This window comes from Hyperoodon ampullatus (genome assembly GCF_949752795.1).
Source record: "Hyperoodon ampullatus genome assembly, chromosome: 2".
In the NCBI taxonomy this organism is placed as follows: domain Eukaryota; kingdom Metazoa; phylum Chordata; class Mammalia; order Artiodactyla; family Ziphiidae; genus Hyperoodon; species Hyperoodon ampullatus.
The window spans coordinates 124,392,915-124,413,708 of NC_136915.1; the positions used below are offsets into that span (position 1 = coordinate 124,392,915).

A 20,794-nucleotide genomic window follows, 5' to 3' on the forward strand; every position below is an offset into this window, starting at 1 on the left:
GTTAGAAGAGATTGTAGCTGTTACAAATAATGCCGTTGGCTGCCAGTGTTCTCTGGAGCCACAGCAATTGACAGAAATGTGATTTGCACAGATTGAGCATATCAGTATCCCCAAGTATCAGTTTTCATCTAGAATGTTTTGGGATCATAACGGTCTTTGTCTTCTCCCAGCCATCTCTATTTGCTAAGTCATTTAACAAATTCACTGCATGCTTACTGGTATCATGTACTGGAGTGGGTGTTGGGAATACAAAGATGAGTAAGACCTTACCTTGCCTTCAGGAATTCAAGGTGTAATTGAAGAAACTGACACAGAACAGAACACAATAATAGAATCTGAAAACTAAAATAGTGTAAATGGGCACAGGGCTTTCTAGAAGTTCAGAGCAGGGACACTCAAGTGGTGGTAAGGATCAGGGGTGGTGGGAGAGGATAAGGAAGGCTTCCAGAGAAGTGACTCCTAGACTTTTAAAGGATCCAGTGAGTAAAAGTTGGCTAAGACAGGGCCAGGCATTCTAGACAAAGACACAGGGGCCAGGGACAGAATGGTGAATTCAAGGAACAGGAAGCTGTTCACATCAATAGACTGACAAATTCAGATGTGACCAGTGGATGAGGGAATATGTAGGGACCAGACCAAGCAACGCATGGGGGCCTTATTGAGGATCTCAGTTCACTTGAAGGGTCTGTAACAGTGCCTGGTATATAGGATGCACTCATTAAATATTTGTTGGAAGGGAGGGGGACAGGAAATGGGGCATCACTGAAGAGTTTAAGCAAAGGGACGGCACGATGAGTTTTTCCGTGTGTAGGCAAGATTGGGAGAATGATGCATAATCCAGGCAAGAGGTGACAGTGGCAGCCTGAAGATGGGAGATTCAGGTGGTGGCTTGTGATGGGGGATCTGAAGAATATATTTATAAGCTAGAGTTAGCAGAATTTGAAAACTGACTGGCTCTAAAGGTGTGACAAAGAGAAGAGACATGAATAACACTCAGGTTTGACTTTAAAGAGAGGGAGGATTTTTCAAAGTCTATTTTCAATTGAGAGCCAGTATTAGAAAAATTTATAATTGTGACAGTGTAATTCGAGAAATGAAGACCAAGTCTAATTTTAATTTGATCTTATTATCCACTCCAAAGTACATAATGAAAAGATGGGCTTCAGGGAAAAGGGGTTCACTTTGCCTTGAAATTTTCAAGTAAGCAACAAATTCGATATCCAGCAAATACCTTTCATGATATTACTCTAATGTTGGAATTGATTTACTGCATTTTCCATAAAAGCTGCACTAAAATGGCAAAGCAACGATCAGTAGCATTAATATTTTAATGCAGTTTTGTTCTTTGCCATTAAAACATCCACTGATCAATGGCAAAGTTTCATATATATGTTCCCACTAAATGAGCCCTACATTTAGTGAGCAGATTCTCCATTAAAACTAGTGAGTCAACAAGTCTTTAATAAAGGTTTTCATCTTTGGTTGATAAAATGATTTAGCTGTCATTACTAGTTAGTAATCCAGCTTTTTTTCCCCTAAATAATATGAATAAAAATGTTTTTGCCGTTGAGACCTTCAGCTTTGATACAGTGTATTTTTGCAGACTTCAATAGCATGAAAGAGGCACGGGAGGAACTGGACAGTCTTCATTGGAGGAGGCGTATTTGAGCCAAGCCTGAAGGAGGAGAGAATTCTGAATAAGCTGAGAGTGGAGGAAGGGGCGTTGGCTGGTGAAGGCCAACACCATACACGTTGCATGGCGTGCATTGTTTCAGCGTGTAGCGTTGTACATAATGGTGACAGATGGTAGGGTGTAGGGAGAGATGCGGAGTCTAGAAAGGCAGACAGAAAATCTTCTGGGGAAGCCTTGTGTATCCTTATCCCATAGGCAGGGAGAAACCATCAGAACTCTTTACATAGAGAAATGACATGATCAAGTATGAGCTTTAGGAAGATCTCTCTTAAAGCAGTCTAGAAGATGCAATGTAGACTGACGGCAGCAGGGAGGCCAGTTAGAAAGCTACTGCACAGTCCAGGTAATGGTTCCAGGCAGTTACAGAATACTGAGGGAGGCCGTAGGAGTCTCTTTTGGGGGTTAAATGAAATAACTAGTCTCCTGTTTCCCATTCACTGCCTGGCATGATCACTCATGAGTTTTGGCCCTTGTAATAAACTCTTAGGTTTGTCAAGCATATTTCTCTGCTGTGACAGACCTTGGATTTGTTGGCTTCACACTGGGCCCATTGTAATCACCCGATAAGTACTACCGATTAATCTGACCTGATAGCTGGGGCTGACGACCAAGAGCCATTGGGCTGGATTGAGAATTAGGGTCCTAGAGTTATAACCCAAAAGGGAACACAGAGATCAGCGCATTTTACCATCTCACCTCATATAAGGAAACTGGGCCCCTGAGAGCCTGATAATTCAAGATGAATGTGTATGCTGCCCCCAACTTACTAACAGGCTGTTTAAAAAGGTGTGCTTAGAGATTGGTTATTTGGAATTTAAGAGGAACTTGCCTGATACGGTGGCCCTTTGTACCTCAGAGGCAGCTCTGGCTTCAGATCATGAGGCAAAAGAAAGATTTAGGGAGTTAAAAAGTGGCTGTGGGGTTTCCCTGGTGGCGCAGTGGTTGAGAGTCCGCCTGCCGACGCAGGGGACACGGGTTCGTGTCCCGGTCCAGGAAGATCCCACATGCCATGGAGCGGCTGGGCCCATGAGCCATGGCCGCTGAGCCTGCGTGTCCGGAGCCTGTGCTCCGCAACGGGAGAGGCCACAACAGTGAGAGGCCCAGGTACCGCAAAAAAAAAAAAAAAAAAAAGTGGCTGTGGTCTCAGCTGCAGGAGCCCAGTTGTTACAGACTATTGCTTAGCGTGAGCTAGAGACAAAAATAAATTTATTTTAAAAATAAATAAATAAAAGCCTCACAAGTAAGGGAACTGTCTCCTAAGTTCCAAGATTCCAAATCTGGTTGACCCTAAATTCCATGAAGCAGCTATAGAATTGATTAGGATTTAAGAGCAATCTGGCTACATAATCTGCCACCCATTTGATTGCCAGGATAAATTTGGCTTCTCTGGTTGCCAGTGGTTACAAAATTTATTACCAGAACTTAGTAATATCAAACATATAACAGCTCTTGATATTGTACTGTTTAGTGAATAAAAGGTAAGGTGCAGAAGTATATAGAGTTAATGAGCCCAATTCTTTAAAATAAATCTATGATACACATGTGCTCACCACATAACGAAGACTGGAAGGTAATGCATTAACAATTTTACATGTGATTATTTGGGTGGAGAGACCATAAGTTGTATCTTCTCTCTTACTTACAGTTTTTGGTGTGCAGTAAAAACGTGTTTTTCTTTAATGATTCACAATAATAGCCATTGGTTAAAGAAAACGATCACAGCAGCCGTGTGACCCCTCCCTCTCTGGCCTCCACAGCTCACCATCTGCTACCTGGATATGCTGATGACCAGCAAGGAGCGCCGGAAGCAGCTGAGGGACCAATACTGCTTTGACTGTGACTGTTTGCGATGTCAAACCCAGGACAAGGTATGTTGTATGGAACCAGCTTGGAACACCTCCTGGGCAATGTCTGCATGGTTTTTCAGAGAACTCTGCTTTTATTTCATTAATCCAGAAGTAAATGACCCTTGGTGCATAGTAGGAAACAAAGGTAAATAAAATAATACATTGTGCTGCATATGTTTTATTTCCTGGAACTCTTATCACCCACCAGGCAGTACGAGGTTTAATCTCAGGTAAGGATCCATGGAGTTTAGAGTCTAGAGGGAATGTAGGTGTAAAACATGTAATTAAAAGGACACTGAAGGCCAGAGTGCTATTAGAGCCTGCGGCAAGAGGGTTAATTATGTTATGATTGGTAACAGCTATTGCTCAGTAGTAAACATCTCAAGTTTTATCTAGTTTTTTATTTCTTTCAAATTTCTTCTGTAAGCCTTTCTGCTGCACTACTTTATCAGAGGGTGACCACTTATCTAGCAACTTTTACTCTCTGAGAAATGAAGAAGAGCCAAAATAAATGCCATAAAGATAATGAGTAAACTTTTCTTATGTGAATCTTATACTTTCCTCACATTGACCCTATTTACTCTTAGTTTGCACACAATCAGGTTATCTAATGATTAACTTTTGTAGAGTGTTTTACATTTGTTGGAATTCTTTTGTAATCATTATCTCGTTTGAACTTAATACTCATAAATTAAGACACAGAACTCAGAAAGGTTCAGAAATATGCCTGTGGGAGAGGATGAAGGAAAAGTGGCAGCACCAAGTCTCAAACAGATCTTTTGATAAAGCTAGTGCTCCTTCCCCTGTACCACAACTACCTGTGACTTCTGGCACTGACATCGATGGAGAGAGGTAGTTGCTTTCACTACTACTTTCACTAGTTGCATGCAAAAGGACCATGAGCTCATTCTAAAGATGCAGGAGTCAGTGATCATGATTAGTTTTTCGTTAAAAAAAGCTTTTAGAAATAAGTGAATTGAATGGGAAAAGTTGGACCCATTGCTAATAGCCCCCCAAGATTCAGTCCACTTTAGTGTTCCCGTTTTGCTGTTCACAAACGTTCCAGGCATCATAGGGGATCCCCTGGGATTCCTCCTCAGATTACAACCTGGAATGCAAGCTAACTTCCCATCAGCATCCTTGGTTGGGAATGGGAAGGTTTTTGTATTTAGTGCCTCTTACATGCCATCTATATGGCAGACCCTCAATATTTTTTTTCTTTGAGTAAGTGATTGTTTTATTAAAGCTGGGGTCATGTTCACTTTTGGCTTATTGTTACAGTTGAAATCTGGGCTAAAATAGTATATTAGGAAAGAGTTTGGCTACAAATAACAGATAACCTGACTAAAACTGGCTTTAGTAGGTGTGATGTGTTTTTCTCAAGAATTCTAGAGAAGCATTCCAACATGAGAGCAGCTACTCATAGGTCTCATCACAGACCCAGAGTCCTCCTGTGTTCCTCCTTAGCTAGCCCTAGCTTTTGTCTTCAGGGTGCCAGGATGACTGCTGCCCACAAGCCCTAGTCAGTGCATCCAAGCTCTAGACAGAAAAAAAAAAAAAAGAAGGGATAATAAAATGCAAAGAACAAAGGGAAATCCTCCTAGGGATTTCCACCTATATCTTATGGGTCAGAGCTATGTCACATACTACTGTAGGTGTAAAAGAGGCAAGGAAACAGAATTTTAGCTTTTCACTAGAAGAAGACAAGGGAGAAGAAAGCTATGGATAGCTTTTCGGTAGCTGATCTACAGTGTCTATCATATCCGTTAAGACCATTTTCTTTATTCCTTTGAGTTCAAAGTTTATTTGAGATAGGATTGTCCAGAGAAACAGAACCAACAGGGTGTGTGTGTGTGTGTGTGTGTGTGTGTGTAGAGAGAGAGAGAGAGATTGATTGATTGGTTGATTGTAAGGATTTAGCTCATGTGATTGTGGGGACTAAGTCCCAAAATCTGCAGTTGGCAGGCAGGAGACCCAGGATTGCTGATATTGTAAGTTCCAGTCTGAAAGCTGGCAGGCTGGAGACCCAAGAAAGCCAGTGTTTTGGTTTGAATCCAAAGGCAGGAAGAAACTGATGTCCCACCTAGTCAGGGAGGAGGAGTTCTGTCTTACTAGTGGTAGAGTCAGTCCTTCTGTTTTTTCAGGGCTTCAACTGATTGGGTGTGGCCCACCCACATTGGAGAGAGCAATCTGCTTTATTCAGTCAATTTATCCAAATGTTGATCTCATCTAAAAACACTCTTACATATATACCCAATATAATGTCTGACCAAATGTCTGGGCACCCTGCAGCCCAGCCAAGCTGACACATACTGTTAGCCATCACAAATATTGTGTTAGAGGTAGGCCAAGCTATATAATCAAAAAAGTACTTGAGGGTGGGAGGAGTGGCAGCATCCAGCTTTGGGAAGGTGTGTGCAGTAGCCCACAGGCACCTGGTGCACACCTGCCCCACCATCATGATGCCCAAGAGGAAGGTCAACTCCACAGAGGGGGTGGTGAATGTGGAGCCCAAGAGGAGATCAGCAAGGTTGTCAGCTAAGCCTGCTCCTGAAAAAGTGGGAATGAAGCCAAAAAAGACAGCAGGAAAGGATATATCTTCAGACAAAAAATTGCACACAAAAGAGAAAAAGGGGAGCAAAGAGAAAACAAGCCGAAGTGGCTAAGCAAGAAACTAAAGAAGATTTACCTGGAGAAAATGGAGAAACTAAAAATGAGGCGAGTCTAGCCTCTGGCGAAACAGGAGAAAAAACAGCCAAGTCTGATTAATATCATCTACTATGTCTCATCAGTGGCCCCTGTCTCCCTTCTTGCATGATCCAGATGAATATGTTTATCAACTAGTTTGTAAATGCAAGATTTTTTAGAAGCTCTAGAAACATTTTTAAGGAGGGAATCCCATATCCTCACATTTTTTATGTGTAAAGGGTTTTTTTTTAAAGAGGTGAAATCATTTGCTGGTTGTTTATTTTTTAGTACAACCAGAAAATAATGGGATATTGAATAAGGAGGCTTTGATTGTCTTGGGTGTCAGCTTAACATTCCATACATGGGGATTAGTTTTTATGTCTTATAATACAGAGCATACTAGATGGCAATTTGGAGTCACATTGTACATTTACTATGTCTTGAACATTTTAAATTACTTCCATTCCCATGTTGTTTTTGGTAGAATTGTTTCCGAAAGAAAACTACCCCTTGACCTTGGCTGTCCCTTTCAGAACTGTGTGCGTTCCATAACATCTTTGGTCTTGGTAGTGCAGTTTTCCTAATAACTTTGGTAATGTATTGCAAAAGATTGAAAATTTGAGTATGTAATGTATACGATATTAAATTGTGAATTAGTGGTATTTATGATGTAACAGCTTAACAGTATTTGAAGATATTGGTACTTGATATCCTATTAAGGAAAATTTGTCTTCAAATTTTAAACTGGAAAGTCACTGGAATAACTGTTTAGAAAAGAATCACAACTATGTGATTTTTCAGATTTTAAGAATTACGTACAAATTGAAATGTCTGTGTACTGATCCTCAAAACAACCAATAAAATCTCAATTATGAAAAAAAAAGTGCTCAGTTACTCTGCTGGATTCCAGTCCATTCTGTATCTAACAGACTGAGTGATCTTGGGCAAGTCATTCAGCCTCTCTCATTTGCTCCATCATCTGTAATACAAGGGAATTAGACAAGATGGTCTTAAGGCCCCTTCCGGCTCTATTATCCCATATTTCTGTGAAATGTTTCCTAGTGGAAATGAGTAGGATATGTATTTAGATGAAAATATAAACTTGATTTCAGTTAGTTCATCAGTTATTTTTTTTTTTTTTTTTTTTTTTTTTTGCGGTACGTGGGCCTCTCACTGCTGTGGCCTCTCCCGTTGTGGAGCACAGGCTCCGGACGTGCAGGCTCAGCAGCCATGGCTCACGGGCCCAGCCACTCCGCGGCATGTGGGATCCTCCCAGACCGGGGCACGAACCCATGTCCCCTGCATTGGCAGGCAGACCCTCAACCACTGCGCCACCAGGGAAGCCCATCAGTTATATTTTTGAGTTTCTATTTATCTGAGAATTTTGTTCTATTTAGTGATATAAACATTCCTTCTGAAATCTCTATACTGTTGCTTTGATTTGCAAAAATACTACAGAGGTAAATTCAACTTAGCCCATTCCCAAAAGAGCATAAATTAAAAATTAGTTCAAAAATTAAATTTACTTCAGTTCCTAGATTTTAAGTTTTCAAGCTTATTTTTCCGCTTTTCTAGGAACCTAGTAAATTCATCTCAACAGGTTTCTGCATCAAGCAATATTTATTACGTGCCACATCTGTATGTTAGTGGACTTGCATGGTATCATGTTTCAGGAAGGCAAGAGGCCTTTTAATAACAGGTGTAATTTGCATTTGTGGAGTTAGTTGTCGTTTGTAATCAGCAACAACTTAATTTCTGGAATAAATAAAACTTACCTTCTAGGGGAGGTTTTGGGATGATTTGGCTTGTGCAGGTCAAAATCCAAGGCAATAGAAGCAGAACAGACCAAACAGAATTGATTGTTTCCATAAGTTTGTGGATAGTACATAGTGTGCTTCCTTGAATGTCACATGCTTTACTGCAAAAAAAAAAGTTGTATTTACTTTCTTTCCTAAGCCTGTTACATATGATCCTTCTTTTAAAACACGATGTCAGTCAATTTACTCACAGCCCTCTTGCCTCATTCCTAGTTTATTGAAATAGCCCCTAATTGGTCACCTGGCACTCAATTTCTTTCCTTTCATCTCTTTTGCACACTGTTTTTGAGTAAGTTTCCTGAAATAGCACTATTTCCATGCCGTTCTTTGCTCAGAATTTTTAAAATATTCGGCATTATCCCTAGTCTTCAGGATAAACTTCAGACTCTTAGCTTGACGTTCAGTGTCCTGCAAAATCATGACCCCAAGATCCAGCCTATATTTGTTTCTTTTTTTCTCTTTTCCTTTTTCCTCTCTTTTGCAACTCGTTTTACCTAAATTGTTTTATCTAATTATACCATTTCCCCACCCAAAAGATTCTGAAGTGGCTTACAGGCACCCATGCACATATATACACATATATGTATCAATATATACCTGTATATGCAATACAACAACAATAAATTTTATATTGACTTGTGAAATAAGAGTGACAAAAAATAAGATAAAAGCAGGTTAGAACCCAGAATGCATGCCATATGATCCTATACGGTGACAAGAAATAAATCACAGATTTGCTTTAAACTTCTCAGCAGCCAAAGCTAAAGACTAATTTCAAAATGCACAGTAGCTGGAAGACTGGACACATACGTGCTCCTCAGCTGAAGCAGTTTCTCCTGGAACTGAGGCCTCAGGCACTCACCAAGGGTCCCAACTGAGACTGAATGAGCAATATCCTTATCAGAGTCCACAATGACTTGAAGAGCCGATTTTTATAATATTCTTCAGTGTGGTTGATTGACATAGTTTCACATTATAACTTAATAAAAGAAGTAAGGAAGGTGAAAATTTATGTAATCTATGTTCTCATCTCTCTGATGGCTTACTTCATTCCAAGAATAAAACTGAGACTATACAGAAGAAAGCAAGAACTGTATGTCCTTCAGGTAATCCTTCCTTATTTCTTGTAGTCTTTTAATAAAAAATTTTATTAAAGCTATACATGTATACTGTTTGAGAAGTCAAAGTACTAGACCCAAGTTGAAAACTTTAGTACATTCTCTTCTGCTGCTGCCTGAGTCCTGCCCCCACAGAGGGTGCCCTCTTTCAGCTTCTGGCATTTATTCCATGTTTCTAAAACTAAAGTTCCCTTAAGACACATCCTAGGGATTTTTTTTTTTTTTTTTTTGCTATTGGGTTGGTTTAATGGCTATTTTTTATTTCCAGGATTTCAAATTTGCTTTTTTTCCCCATATCTTCCAGTTTAGGTTTTATTTCTACCTGTTTCTGTTTCATAATTTCTTATTCACTTCCAATGCATACTCCTCTGTTATTTATCTATTTGAGCATCCTAACCATACTTCAAGTCTTGGTCAGTCAGTGCTATAGTTTATTTTACTGGAGTGAAATTGTGTTCTGATTGTTGATTTTTGATTTTTGTCGGTTATCTTCCTTAGCCTTGCATTTCACTATGTGTTCTGGAACTTTGCATGGCAGGCCCATTTTTAGTGGAAAGTTTTTTTATTTTGTTCCTTTTTCTCCTCTCTGTGCATCTGCTCTGTCTGGTAGCTTTGCACGTGCCTCCCTCAGGCTCCTCAGGCCCCAGTTCAGAATCCAGACTTAATGGCATTTGGAAGTGTTGCACCACAGTGATGCTGAGGCTATTGCAGACCTGGTTACTTAGGCAATGGGCCTCTGACTCCTTACGTGGAGAGACTCTATCTGTGCCTTCTAGCCTTTCCAGGTCCAATAGTTTCTATAAATGTTTATCCCAAGGAAACATGTCATCAACCTATATTTTCAGCCTCTTTTTGTGACCAGGGGAGCCGCACCTCATCCCCTGCCTTTAAGCTTTAAAGCAGACTCTACTCACCTTTCTTCTGTGAAACATTTTTATCTCTTTCAACCATTGGAACTGAACTCGTGCCTATGACTGCCAGCTTCTAGACCTGAGGCCCTGGCTTCGGCTTTGCTGAGTGCTCCGCGTTTCTGTTCTGTTACTGGTCTAGGGAGAAGTTTATCTTATTTTTGAATTAGTAAAGCCACTTTGGGTTTTTCTTTTTATATTTTACTCATCATTACTATGGGTTTGGAGTAGAAGAGAGCACCTCCGAGTCTGAACTTACAACATCTTGTTGGAAGCCTGCTGTTCGCTTTTCATAGCTAAGAATTCAAGTCTTTGGCGGCAGAGGAAAATACGAGGATAAACAATGATCTAATTCTCCTGAGGGCTTCCAAGCATGTGTGCACTTTTACCCAGTACCTGCCTGTCTGTGGAGCAGATATCTGTGTCTTGTATCCCTGGGCCTTCTTTGGAGGGAGAGTTGAGTAGAACCATTCTGAAAATGTATCCATTTCAAAAACAGTTTAATAGGAGGAAACGCCCTAAGAAGCTTCTCATTCCTTGATGCTACAGTTCTAAGTCCACCCACTCTCATTTTCTTTTGTAGCAATAAAGCAATGTTAATGATTGTCTTTGGTAAATATTTCAGTTTCTTTTCAGAGACTCTCTTTTGTAACATGGAGTCACCTTTCTTGGGTCCCTATGAGGCCCTTCACTACATCTGTGGGTGACGGAGCCCAGAGTAGCCCAGCATCCCTCAGAGACATGACTAGTACTGGCGAGAGTGGCCTCGGTTCCTGTATGTGCTGCACCTTCCCCAGGCTGTCACTGTTAAACCGGGAAGACTGGGGAAAGGAGGCAGCGCTGAACCAAAGGAAGGAACAATGATTGTCTGAAGAAGGAGTAAAGGAATATAGGGTTAAAGCTGTATTCAAAGGAAATGAGAGTTTACTGCCCAAGAAAAAGTTTTTATGGTAACTTGAGTCTATTTGAAATATGAGCAATTACTTAAAGGTCATTAGAAAACCAAGATTTTTTTCTGCTGCCTTCCTCTATTTTGCTAAATTAATGGTAAGCAGGAATGCCTCGTGGTGCGATGATGTGTCCAGCCAGCTCTGAATTGTTTTATATTTCAAGTTTTAACAATCTAAGCAGAATGTGTTTCCTGTTTCTAAAGTTTTCATCATAACTGAATTACATTCTCTTCAGGAAGATTAGGAAGATTTGGCAGGGAGTTGAAGGAGAGAGAGAGAGAGAGTGTGTGTGTGTGTGGGGGGTGAGGTTTTAAGTAGTCAAACCTAACATTACTGTGTGTTACCTATCTTGCTTCTCCAAACAACCAGAAGAATGGGTTTCTCAGGAATGGGTGCAATGCTGGCTGTCATTAACGTTAAAGTGAGGAGAGGGGTTTATTGATTTCATAACCACATAATCCCAGCTGCAGTGTCACTGTGAATGACTGGGCGAGGCTTCTGGGCGTGACACAGTGGACAGACACAGTGGGCTGTAAAATCAGCTGGGAGATAAACACTGTAGCTACCGTGTTAGCCCTGGGATATGCTGTTCCCCACATCACAGGACACAACGCTTCAACACGCTCTTCTCCCCAGAGAGCAGACAGCTTTGCCCCCCAGGCTTCTTCATGTGACTCTGGTTTGTCCAAAAGCCCACGCCAGGGGTAAGAAAAGGGTCTCTCCGTAATTTGTGGTGACATGAATTCCACTCACAACCTTTCCAATTGTTGCATAAAAATTCTTTTCTCCTGGCTTTTGGTGTAGAAGCAGCTCTGGCTCGGGGAGCAGATTCAGTGATAGCAGCTACTGTGACATGGAAGTATGTATTCCTGTGTAACAGGCACATTACCTTGCTCAGCACATGGCACACGGTGTTCAAGGAGTGCTGTCGAATGAGGTGCTCTTCCTCAGAGAATATTATCATCATGATGCCTGCCAGAGCTTCGGGGGTACTTACTGTGTGCTGGGCATGAGAACTGGGGCATTATGTACCTCGTCTCATTTAATCTCCATCATTTTATGAGGGGAGTGGTTGCTCTTCTTCCCACTTTGCAAACGAGGTATCTTCAGGAGCTATATTCTTAACCACTCCACTATACTGTCTTTATAATTTCATGAATAACTTACACACTTCCTCTATCTTAGTTTTTACATATTGGAGTATAATTTGCATTCAGTAAAATTCACTCCTTTTTTTTTTTTTTTTTTTTTTTGCGGTACGCGGGCCTCTCACTGTTGTGGCCTCTCCCGCTGCGGAGCACAGGCTCCGGACGCACAGGCTCAGCGACCATGGCTCACGGGCCCAGCCGCTCCATGGCATGTGGGATCCCCCCGGACCAAGGCACGAACCCGTGTCCCCTGCATCGGCAGGCAGACTCTCAACCACTGCGCCACCAGGGAAGCCCAAAATTCACTCTTTTTAGTGCACAGTTCTGTGAGTTTTGACAAATGCATACAGTCTGCATCACCACCACTAACAAGATACAGACCAGCCCCATCACCCTTCCCCAGATTCTATTATACCGCTTTACATTCAGCCTCCACTCCCGCTTCCAGCCCCTGCTAACCCCGATCTGCTTTCTGTCACTATAGCTTTACCTTTTTCAGAATGTTGTATAAATTGATCTAAACAACCATTTGATTTTGTCTTCCTACATTTAGCATAATGCATTTGATATTCAGCCATGTTATTTTTACATGCGTGTAAATGTATAATCTCAGTATTTGATTCCCTTTTATTGCCCAGTTGTATTCTATTATGTGACTATCCCATGGTTTGTTTATCTGTTCACCAACTGAAGGACATTTGGGTTCTTTTTCAGTTTTTGGTGGTTATCAGTGAAGCCACTTTAAACATTCACATACAGGTTTTTGTATGAATATAAATTTTTATTTCACTTGGGTAAATGCCTAGGAGTAGGATTTCTGGGTTGTGTGGTAAATATATGTTAAACTCTGTAAGAAATTGCTAAACTGTTTTCCAAAGTAGCTGCACCATTTTGAATTCCCACCAGCAACGAATGAAACTGCCAGTTACTTCACATCCTTTCCATCGCTTGATTTTGTCAGTTTTGCTTTTGTTTTTGTGTTTAATCATCCTAATAGATTTATAGTGATATCACATTCTGCTTTTAATTTGCATTTCCTTAATGACTAATGATGTATTTTTTTCATGTGCTTATTTACCATCTGCATATCTTATTTGGTGATATATTTGTTCAAATCTTTTGCCTATTTTAAAAAGGTGTTGTCTTCTTCTTGAGTTTTGAGAGCTCTTTATTCTGTATACAAGTCTTTTATCACATACATGTTTCAGAAATCTTTTCTTCCTGTCTGTGGCTTGGCTTTTCATTCTCTTGAAAGAGTATTTTGAAGAATGGAAGTTTTAAATTTTGCTGTAGTCCAGTTTTCATTATCTGTTTTTAACAGCTCAGTCTTTTGATGGCACATCTAAGAAATCTTTGCCTACTCCAAGAGGATAAAGATTTTTCTCCTATGTCTTCTATTAGAAATTTTATAGTCTTAGGTTTTAGGTTTGATCCATCTTTGAGTTAATTTTTATATATGGTACAAGGTTTATTTATTTACTTATTTATTTATGCACACGGATGTCCCATTATTCCAGTACCATTTGTTGAATCAATATCTTATGTAAGACAGCTGGATACTATAGAAAAAGTGCAGAATTAGATAATAGGAGTAGTTGGGTTCTAGTCTTGGAGCAATAACACTGGTGACTTTAGCCAGAGAGATCAAGTCTGAATGGTGGGTAACAGGGCAGTTAACTCTACATGCTTTAGAGGCATGTAGAGTCTGTTGCCTCCTAACTATTTGATATTGGAAGGTTTCCCTACATTAGCCTTAGTTTTTTCTTTTGTAAGATGAGAATAATCCACATCTGGCAAAGCTGCTTGGAGGGTTCAATTAGATAACGTAAGTCTAGCTTGGGAGATGGTAGTTCCTCAGTAATGGTAGCCATTATTGTTATTGAATGATCTGAGGAAATAGTCTATATGGAAAGTTCCAGGAATTATAGCATCCTCAGTCCCCATCATTTGCTGATCAGGTTCTCCAAATTGCTCACATAATCTTCTTGATAACTTTTAAAGTCTTCCTGCTCTAACCTTTCGTAATCTCTGATTCCTTCCCCTTTTCTGTCCCTTCTTTGCGGCTCCAGTGATGACTGTGTTGCAGAGGTTGGTGCTTTTCACTCCTGTATTCTCCCTGGCATAGCCCCCTCCCCAGCCTGGGCTCTCCGTCCTGAGAGGGGAGCTGACCTGTGTCCAGACTGGGGTATCTCACTGCCCTCCATCATGTGCTGCCCTGTTCACGCCTACAGTTCCTGACATGGCTCATACTGAGAGGTGTGTGGGCAGGCTATATTTAGGGGTGTCCAGGTATGTGTGTGTGGGGGGGGGAAGTGTACTAGGGCGGGGGCTTTCAGAATGAGTAAGAAGACAGCACATGAGTGGCACTGCACAGAGTGATGTGCAGGCCATTTCTCCCCTTCCCCCCAGATCCCTGGACAAAGTAGGTGTCATCCTGGACTGTCTTTCGTCAAGTTCCCTCCCAAAGGAGATGATGCTCCTTTTAGGGTTTACCACATGGGAATTGTTCTCCCTTTCTGAGTGTAACCATACAGAGTCTTATGCCCACAATGAAACAGAAATAATGTAACTCCATGGGAGCAGAGATCAGACAAGGCTTCCCTTGCCATTTATTTGTCACTACAGTGCAGGGGAGTGTGACTCACCCTTCCTCAGCCCTGAGCCTGAGAACAGTCCTCTTTAGTGGTCGCAACAGCTTCAGGGCTCCGAGATGGGTGGAGACCAGCTCATTTTGCAGTGGGAGTGGGCAGCAGAGGGCTGTGCCTAAAACCTGTAGCTGACCTAGCAGTGACAACGGGAAGGATGTCCCAGAAGTCAGGAGTGGGAAGACGGGTTATTCTAATCCCTTCAATTATCTTAATCTGTGTAGAAATTAAGAGGAGATGATGCCATTCAAAAATAACTTTTATTTGTTCTATTTGCAAAGTGCATTTGCTGGGCTCAACAGCAAACTTGAAGGCTGAGACTTTTGGTCCATGGTACCTGCTCAAAGCCCTTAAAATATGACATGCTCGACTTCACAAAATTTTGGAATCCTGCAGGTCTCAGTCACACAAACTTCCACTAACATCTCACTGTTGTAATGTGGGAAGAAGTAAACTAAATAGTGAATTTCATGGTAACTATTTGGGCCTCACTATTTGCGTAGTCATAGACAGGCCCCTGCAGTGACACTGCCTCCTTGAAGGGATGAAGCTGGGGGAATTGGTGCCATTGGTGAGCTCCAAGAGAATACATAGTGCAGGTCTGTGAATTGGGGTTGGGGGGCTACCAACTGTCGTTCCACTTTTTTAGCTCCTTGCTCTGAAAAGTAGCTGTAGAGCTCCAGGTAAATCCGTTATATCGAGCACCTGCATTTCTCCACACTCTCTCCCCAAAACCTGCTGAAATGATGGTCACATTGGGCTCGTCCTATGTGTTGTTGAGTGCATACCTTCAGAGCCTAAAAGGTGGACACAAGAGTGCATATTTTTTACTTAGATCCATAAATATCACAGAGGCTAAGTGGTATGTCAGAAGGAGTCAATTCAGTTTGAATAGCTGGAAGAAACATTAGGCATCTGGTTCAATACCTTCCTTGTATAGAGAGGAAAAATGACTTGTACAATGAGTGACACTGGAGAGTCGGGACCAGAAATTCCAGGTATCCTGATTCTGAGGCAGTGCTCTTTTGATGAGGCACTGTGGTTACTGCACCTGGGCATGGGGGCAAAGGTTAAAGAGTAAATTGGCTAGAAATTCTCCTTTGACTGTTTTTCTTGAAAGATCGTTTCTGTTTGTTCACGCCTCATTTTAAAGTTCTTAAAATAGTGTCTTTATCCAATTTCTCAAGTCCTTTGGATAATACAACTATAGAAATAAAAACAGAAAATGTGTATAGTAGCATATTTTCATTATAAATGTCTGGATAATTTAGCATATTTTAATTAGAATGTGTGTCCAAGACCATGGACTAACATTCACGAATGCTTTCACTGCCCAACCAGGAGGATGAGACTAGGTCAAGCCTATAAGAAGAGATTAAACCACTAGCTACTGTGGGGCATCCGAGGAGCCTGGACTCACACCCCCAGATAGGACTGTGATTCCCAAGCAGGTCTTTTCTATTCCCAGCCTGAGCATTAACTCTCAGGAAATCAGGCTTCTGCTATTGCTTAGGACTTAAGAGTGGACCTAAGTCTCCTTTTTTGCCTATCACTCATCCACAGTCACCATTTGTCTCCAGTCTTTCAGCAAACCTGCTTGAATGCTTCCTTCCCTCCTTCCTTTTTTTTTCCCTTTCTTTCTTCCTTCCTCAAGTATTTAATGAAGTAAGGCTTGTAATATACCAACTATGGGAATCCTAAGATGAAAAGATCTCCCCTTCCCACAAGTGGCCCACATTCTAGTGTGGAGACAGACACCAGACACACAGTTCAGTTCAGTGCAGCAGTTATCTTAATGGAAGCCTGTTTTAAGTGCAGTGGGAACAGAGGAGAGAAAAAAAATCTCCCTGCACAGTCAGGGAAGACTTCACAGAGGAGGAGACACTGACCTGAGATGTAAAAATTATATAGGAGTTTTCAGTGAGGTAGGTTCCGAGGGGGCAGTTCAAACCGCGGACACACCCTGGGAAATGTCTCGGAGGTTTGGAGAGTATCGTGTAGCAGGGAGCTGCATATGATTCAGTGTTCCTGGAAGATAAAGGCTGGTAAGGGTAGTGATTGGGGGCAAGGGGAGAGGTATGCCAAGCAGAGTTTGCATTTTCATCATGGAGGGGTGGGAAGCCATTGAAGAAAGTGAGGGTTGGCTTTTGACCAGCAACAGCCAGAAAAAAATATAACAGTGTGTGTAGAAACAGAGTGAGAAACTATTGCACAAGGAAGGAGAATCATACACTCTAAAAACAGGCGAGGCAATTAGTGAGGTTCTCACACTATTCCATCCAGAAGGGCTTTTTGAGAGCTGCTTTTGCATATTTGTAATGGCAGCCGTTCCCCCTCCTCACCACCCCAATGAATGAGATGTTACTGGGTCCAGTTAATACCAGGGGATGTAGCAACTGGTCTGTTTCAAATGCTCATCTGCTTACAGGCTGTGTCTGGGTGCTTCAATTAAAGACTAGAATATTTACCAATTGTGCTGAGTATTAATTGCTAAGGAGAGGTGTGATGGTCCTCTGAACTAACTGTACTTCTTGGTAATTCGGATATGGTATTGTTTCAGATGCAGACATCGGCATGTCTGCTGTTTTCTTTCAACCTTCATTGCCAAGTCATTTTCAGACCCTGAGCACTCTAAAAAGTAAAGAAAGATGTGGGCTTTCTCTGTCTCTCATTTTGATATGTAAATTGGAACCCTGGAGTTATTAAAGCATTGATAATGCTTTCCTGTCTGTGAAATTAAAATTTGAAAGCTGCAGCTAAGGGCCCATAAAAACAGTCATCTCCACATTTGTCATTAAATCCCTTTATGCGATAAATTTGCGTATCCTTAATTTAGAATCATCTTGCTTTTTTCAGAATTTAGTCAATCTTGGCATTTTTTTCAGTGCCTTCTTATGCTAATTTCTTTATTTATTGTGCCTCTTAAAGTGAAACACATAAAGTAGCAGCCAGTTAATAAATTATGTTTTCTACAAATGAAATAAAAGCATGTTAATTATTTCTAAACAATTAGGCCGCATTCAACATAGAGAGTTTCTCAGTGGGAGTAGCACACAGCCTCAGGAGATGAAAAAAATTCCCTGCGTTTGACATCGTATCAGTGAATATCTACTGTTTACAACCGCTTCTTGCTACAAATAAGGTCAATTAATGTCATTGTAAGAATTGCGCAGACTGACCTTCAAATCCATAGCACTGCTTTTCAGCTCAACAAAAGGCCCAGAGCAGCTTTTTTCTGAAGCTGCAGTTCACCAGGTCCAGCAGCCCCGTAACTTAAAAAGGGACAAGGAGAACCTCCCATGTGCTCAGAGAAGCACTGTAGAAAAATAAGACTCTAAGGAAAGATGAGGAGTCTAGGACTGTCCGGCCTGCAAGGGAAGGGGTGGGGACTGCATCCAGGCAGGGTGACCTGCAGTGTTTAGTTGCCACTAAGCCTGGGGAAATAGACTTAAACTGCAGGTATTTGGAATAGATGTACTGACCTTCTGAACTTTTTTTTTTTTTTTTTAAACATGGTGGCATTTCCTCTGTGGGGCATCTTCTAAGAACAAAGTCTTTCCCATCTGTCTGTCACTTGAATTCCCAAGAAGCTTCCCAGTCCTCAAGTTCTGGAATCGTTTGATTCCAATAGGTTCCTGGATAAGTTAGATGGGGGAGGCGGGGGGAGGATTTTAAAAATCACACGTACTACCACTAAAAAAAGAATTTCACCCTGAACATTAGAGTTGTTTAAAATCACCCACTCTGGGTTTGGGCCATTTCACCTTTATCTGCTGATTCGCATGACACGTGATCAGCAAGCATTTGCTGAGTAACTGCCATGTACTCGAAGGACTAAGAGAAGACCCTGTTAACTGAAGCTCCCGTGCGGCAGGTCAGAAATAGGCAAGAGTGAGAAGAGGGTGAAGCCTGTTAGGTTTTTGCCTATATTCTTACCATGTCAGGCCCTTCTGTGTGTCGTGATATCCTGTTGGTTTCCAGGGAGATAGAGATTCTGGGTGGTCAGAAGGAAGCAATTCTCCTCCCTGGTCCTTCAGCATCAGCACTCAAAAGGAAACAAATTGGTACCCAGGAAATAAAGTTTACTTCTGGACTTCAGTCCCAATGTTTTTATTTGTTTGTTTGTTTTTTCTGTTTTTTAAGCACGATAGAGTGGCAAAGAGAGAAGTGAGAAGGGGAGTTTAAAAATGAAAGAAAGATGGTAGACCATTTTGTTCCTTACCCCAAAATAAGTGGAAAATAACAGGATTATTACAGTGTCTTGGGTTTCAGACTTTTCTATGGGTGGTTTCAGGGTTTGAACAAGACATCCCTGTCAAGTTTATTTGGAGTATGCCCCTCAGTCTTAGCGCTGGGAGCCTGCTTTAGATGCTATCTGGATTTTTCTGAGCTAATCTAATACCATTCTATAGTCTGGAAAAAATAAACTGTTTTCCTAATGCTGTTGGTTTAGTATCTAAGTATCAAGGGTGTACTCAGTGAAGAGCAGAAGGATTTTCAATATTCATAGCAGAGCTTTAAGGGATTGTTTATGCCCTTTCTGCATTTGTCATTTCATACCTTAAAGATTGAACAGATGGGTTTAAGTGTAAAATCACTAATAGTGTCCATTACGGGCAATGACTGACTATCAGCCTCAGTTTCTTACTGTAACAATCCCAGTGCCACTGTGTTAGCAATTAGAGAAGCCCAGCCTACCCTTTCTATAAAGTATAGCTGCTTGAAAACAGTTTGCCTACCCAAGTCCCTCTATTGATGGAGCTTTTCATGCTACCATAAGCTCATCCCAATAATTTTTACCCAAGAAAATTACTACTCTTGCCATCCAGCCTTTCAATTAAGTATGCTTTGCTATGAGATGTAGCATTTAGATTTTTATTAATTTAAACATTTTGTGTCAACACAAGGTAGATCATCATTAACTGGTACAGTGCGATGTCTCACAAAATACATACATGTCATAGAAAAGTAATTAACTTCCTCATTCTATTGCCGAACAGATGCGTATCTGAGTAAGAACTGGGGCCCCAGGGTGCTCTAGTACATTTATTTATTTACTTACTTTAAGTCATTAAATTGTTGACTGAGAGGCCTTGTTGCAGATTTCCCAAACTTCGTTCTCTTTTGCATCGCTACCTTCCCCCTCCTCCACCTATAGTTAAAAGTAGGTTTAGAGCAGTCATCCAAGATCATCAATTCACTTTTGGCTTATTGTAATAACTCCAAGCTATAGAGCTGGCTCTCTTTCAGATGAGATAAGGGTTTGATGACTAAGAGAGTTGGGAATACAGAAGCTAAGAGGGACTTTGGGTGCAAACCTGCAGCAGCTGCAGGGCAGGCACCTCCTCTGCAGTATTCCTGCTGGTGGGTGTCCGACTCGATGTGAACAGTTCTGGTGGAGATCTCAGCACATTCAGTGTCTTTGGGTAGATCCTTCCACTCTCTGGCACCTATGATCGTTCGTTAACCTGCCACTTTAAACTCACATCAGGGTCCTAGTTCTGCCTCGTGGAGCAGGGGAGAGTAAATAGCTTCCTTACATCACCCGCCTGAGTATCGGAGGCGGCGTAGCTTAGCAGAGAGCACTCAGGCCGTCAGTTATACAACCAGGAGCTCAACTCCATGTCCACCACTTTTCTAGCTACTTGAACTTAAGGATGTTACTTCATCTTTCTCAGCTGCAGTCTTATCTATAAATTAGGGATTGAGTGGTTTTTACCTTACACCTTGTCAAAATGATTTAATGAGATAAAGCACTTCAAGTAACTAGTTCAATAAACCTCAATAAATGTTATTATTTTTTGAGCCGTAGCTAGCCAGCTCTCTGAAATTCAGCCTCATCTGTAAAATAAGGAAAAGAATTCGTACCAAGGAGTGGTTCAAGGTTGACTTCAGTTAATCCTAAGACATGGTTGGTTGGTCACCGAGACAGGAATCTGGTTGCATGCAGATATACATGCATTCTCATCCTAACCAGGTT

General features: G+C 41.3%; 1 protein-coding gene and 1 pseudogene across 4 annotated transcripts in view; both read left to right on the forward strand.

Annotated features, from left to right (window-relative positions):
• The window catches only part of SMYD3 (SET and MYND domain containing 3), a gene marked incomplete at its 5' end in the record, with an annotated part of 751,002 nt that overhangs the window by 598,548 nt on the left and 131,660 nt on the right, over positions 1 to 20,794 (forward strand). For 2 of the 3 annotated variants that reach the window (XM_079724186.1, XM_079724187.1), the window contains one exon: positions 3,451 to 3,561. The exons of the other annotated variant lie outside the window; for it this stretch is intronic. In XM_079724186.1, coding sequence (XP_079580312.1) covers positions 3,451 to 3,561 — 111 coding nt within the window. The remainder of the gene's footprint in view (positions 1 to 3,450; positions 3,562 to 20,794) is intronic. 3 annotated transcript variants of the gene reach the window in all.
• On the forward strand, positions 5,984 to 6,309 carry LOC307066992 (non-histone chromosomal protein HMG-14-like; annotated as a pseudogene). Its single transcript has one exon. The product of its transcript is annotated as a non-histone chromosomal protein HMG-14-like (transcript).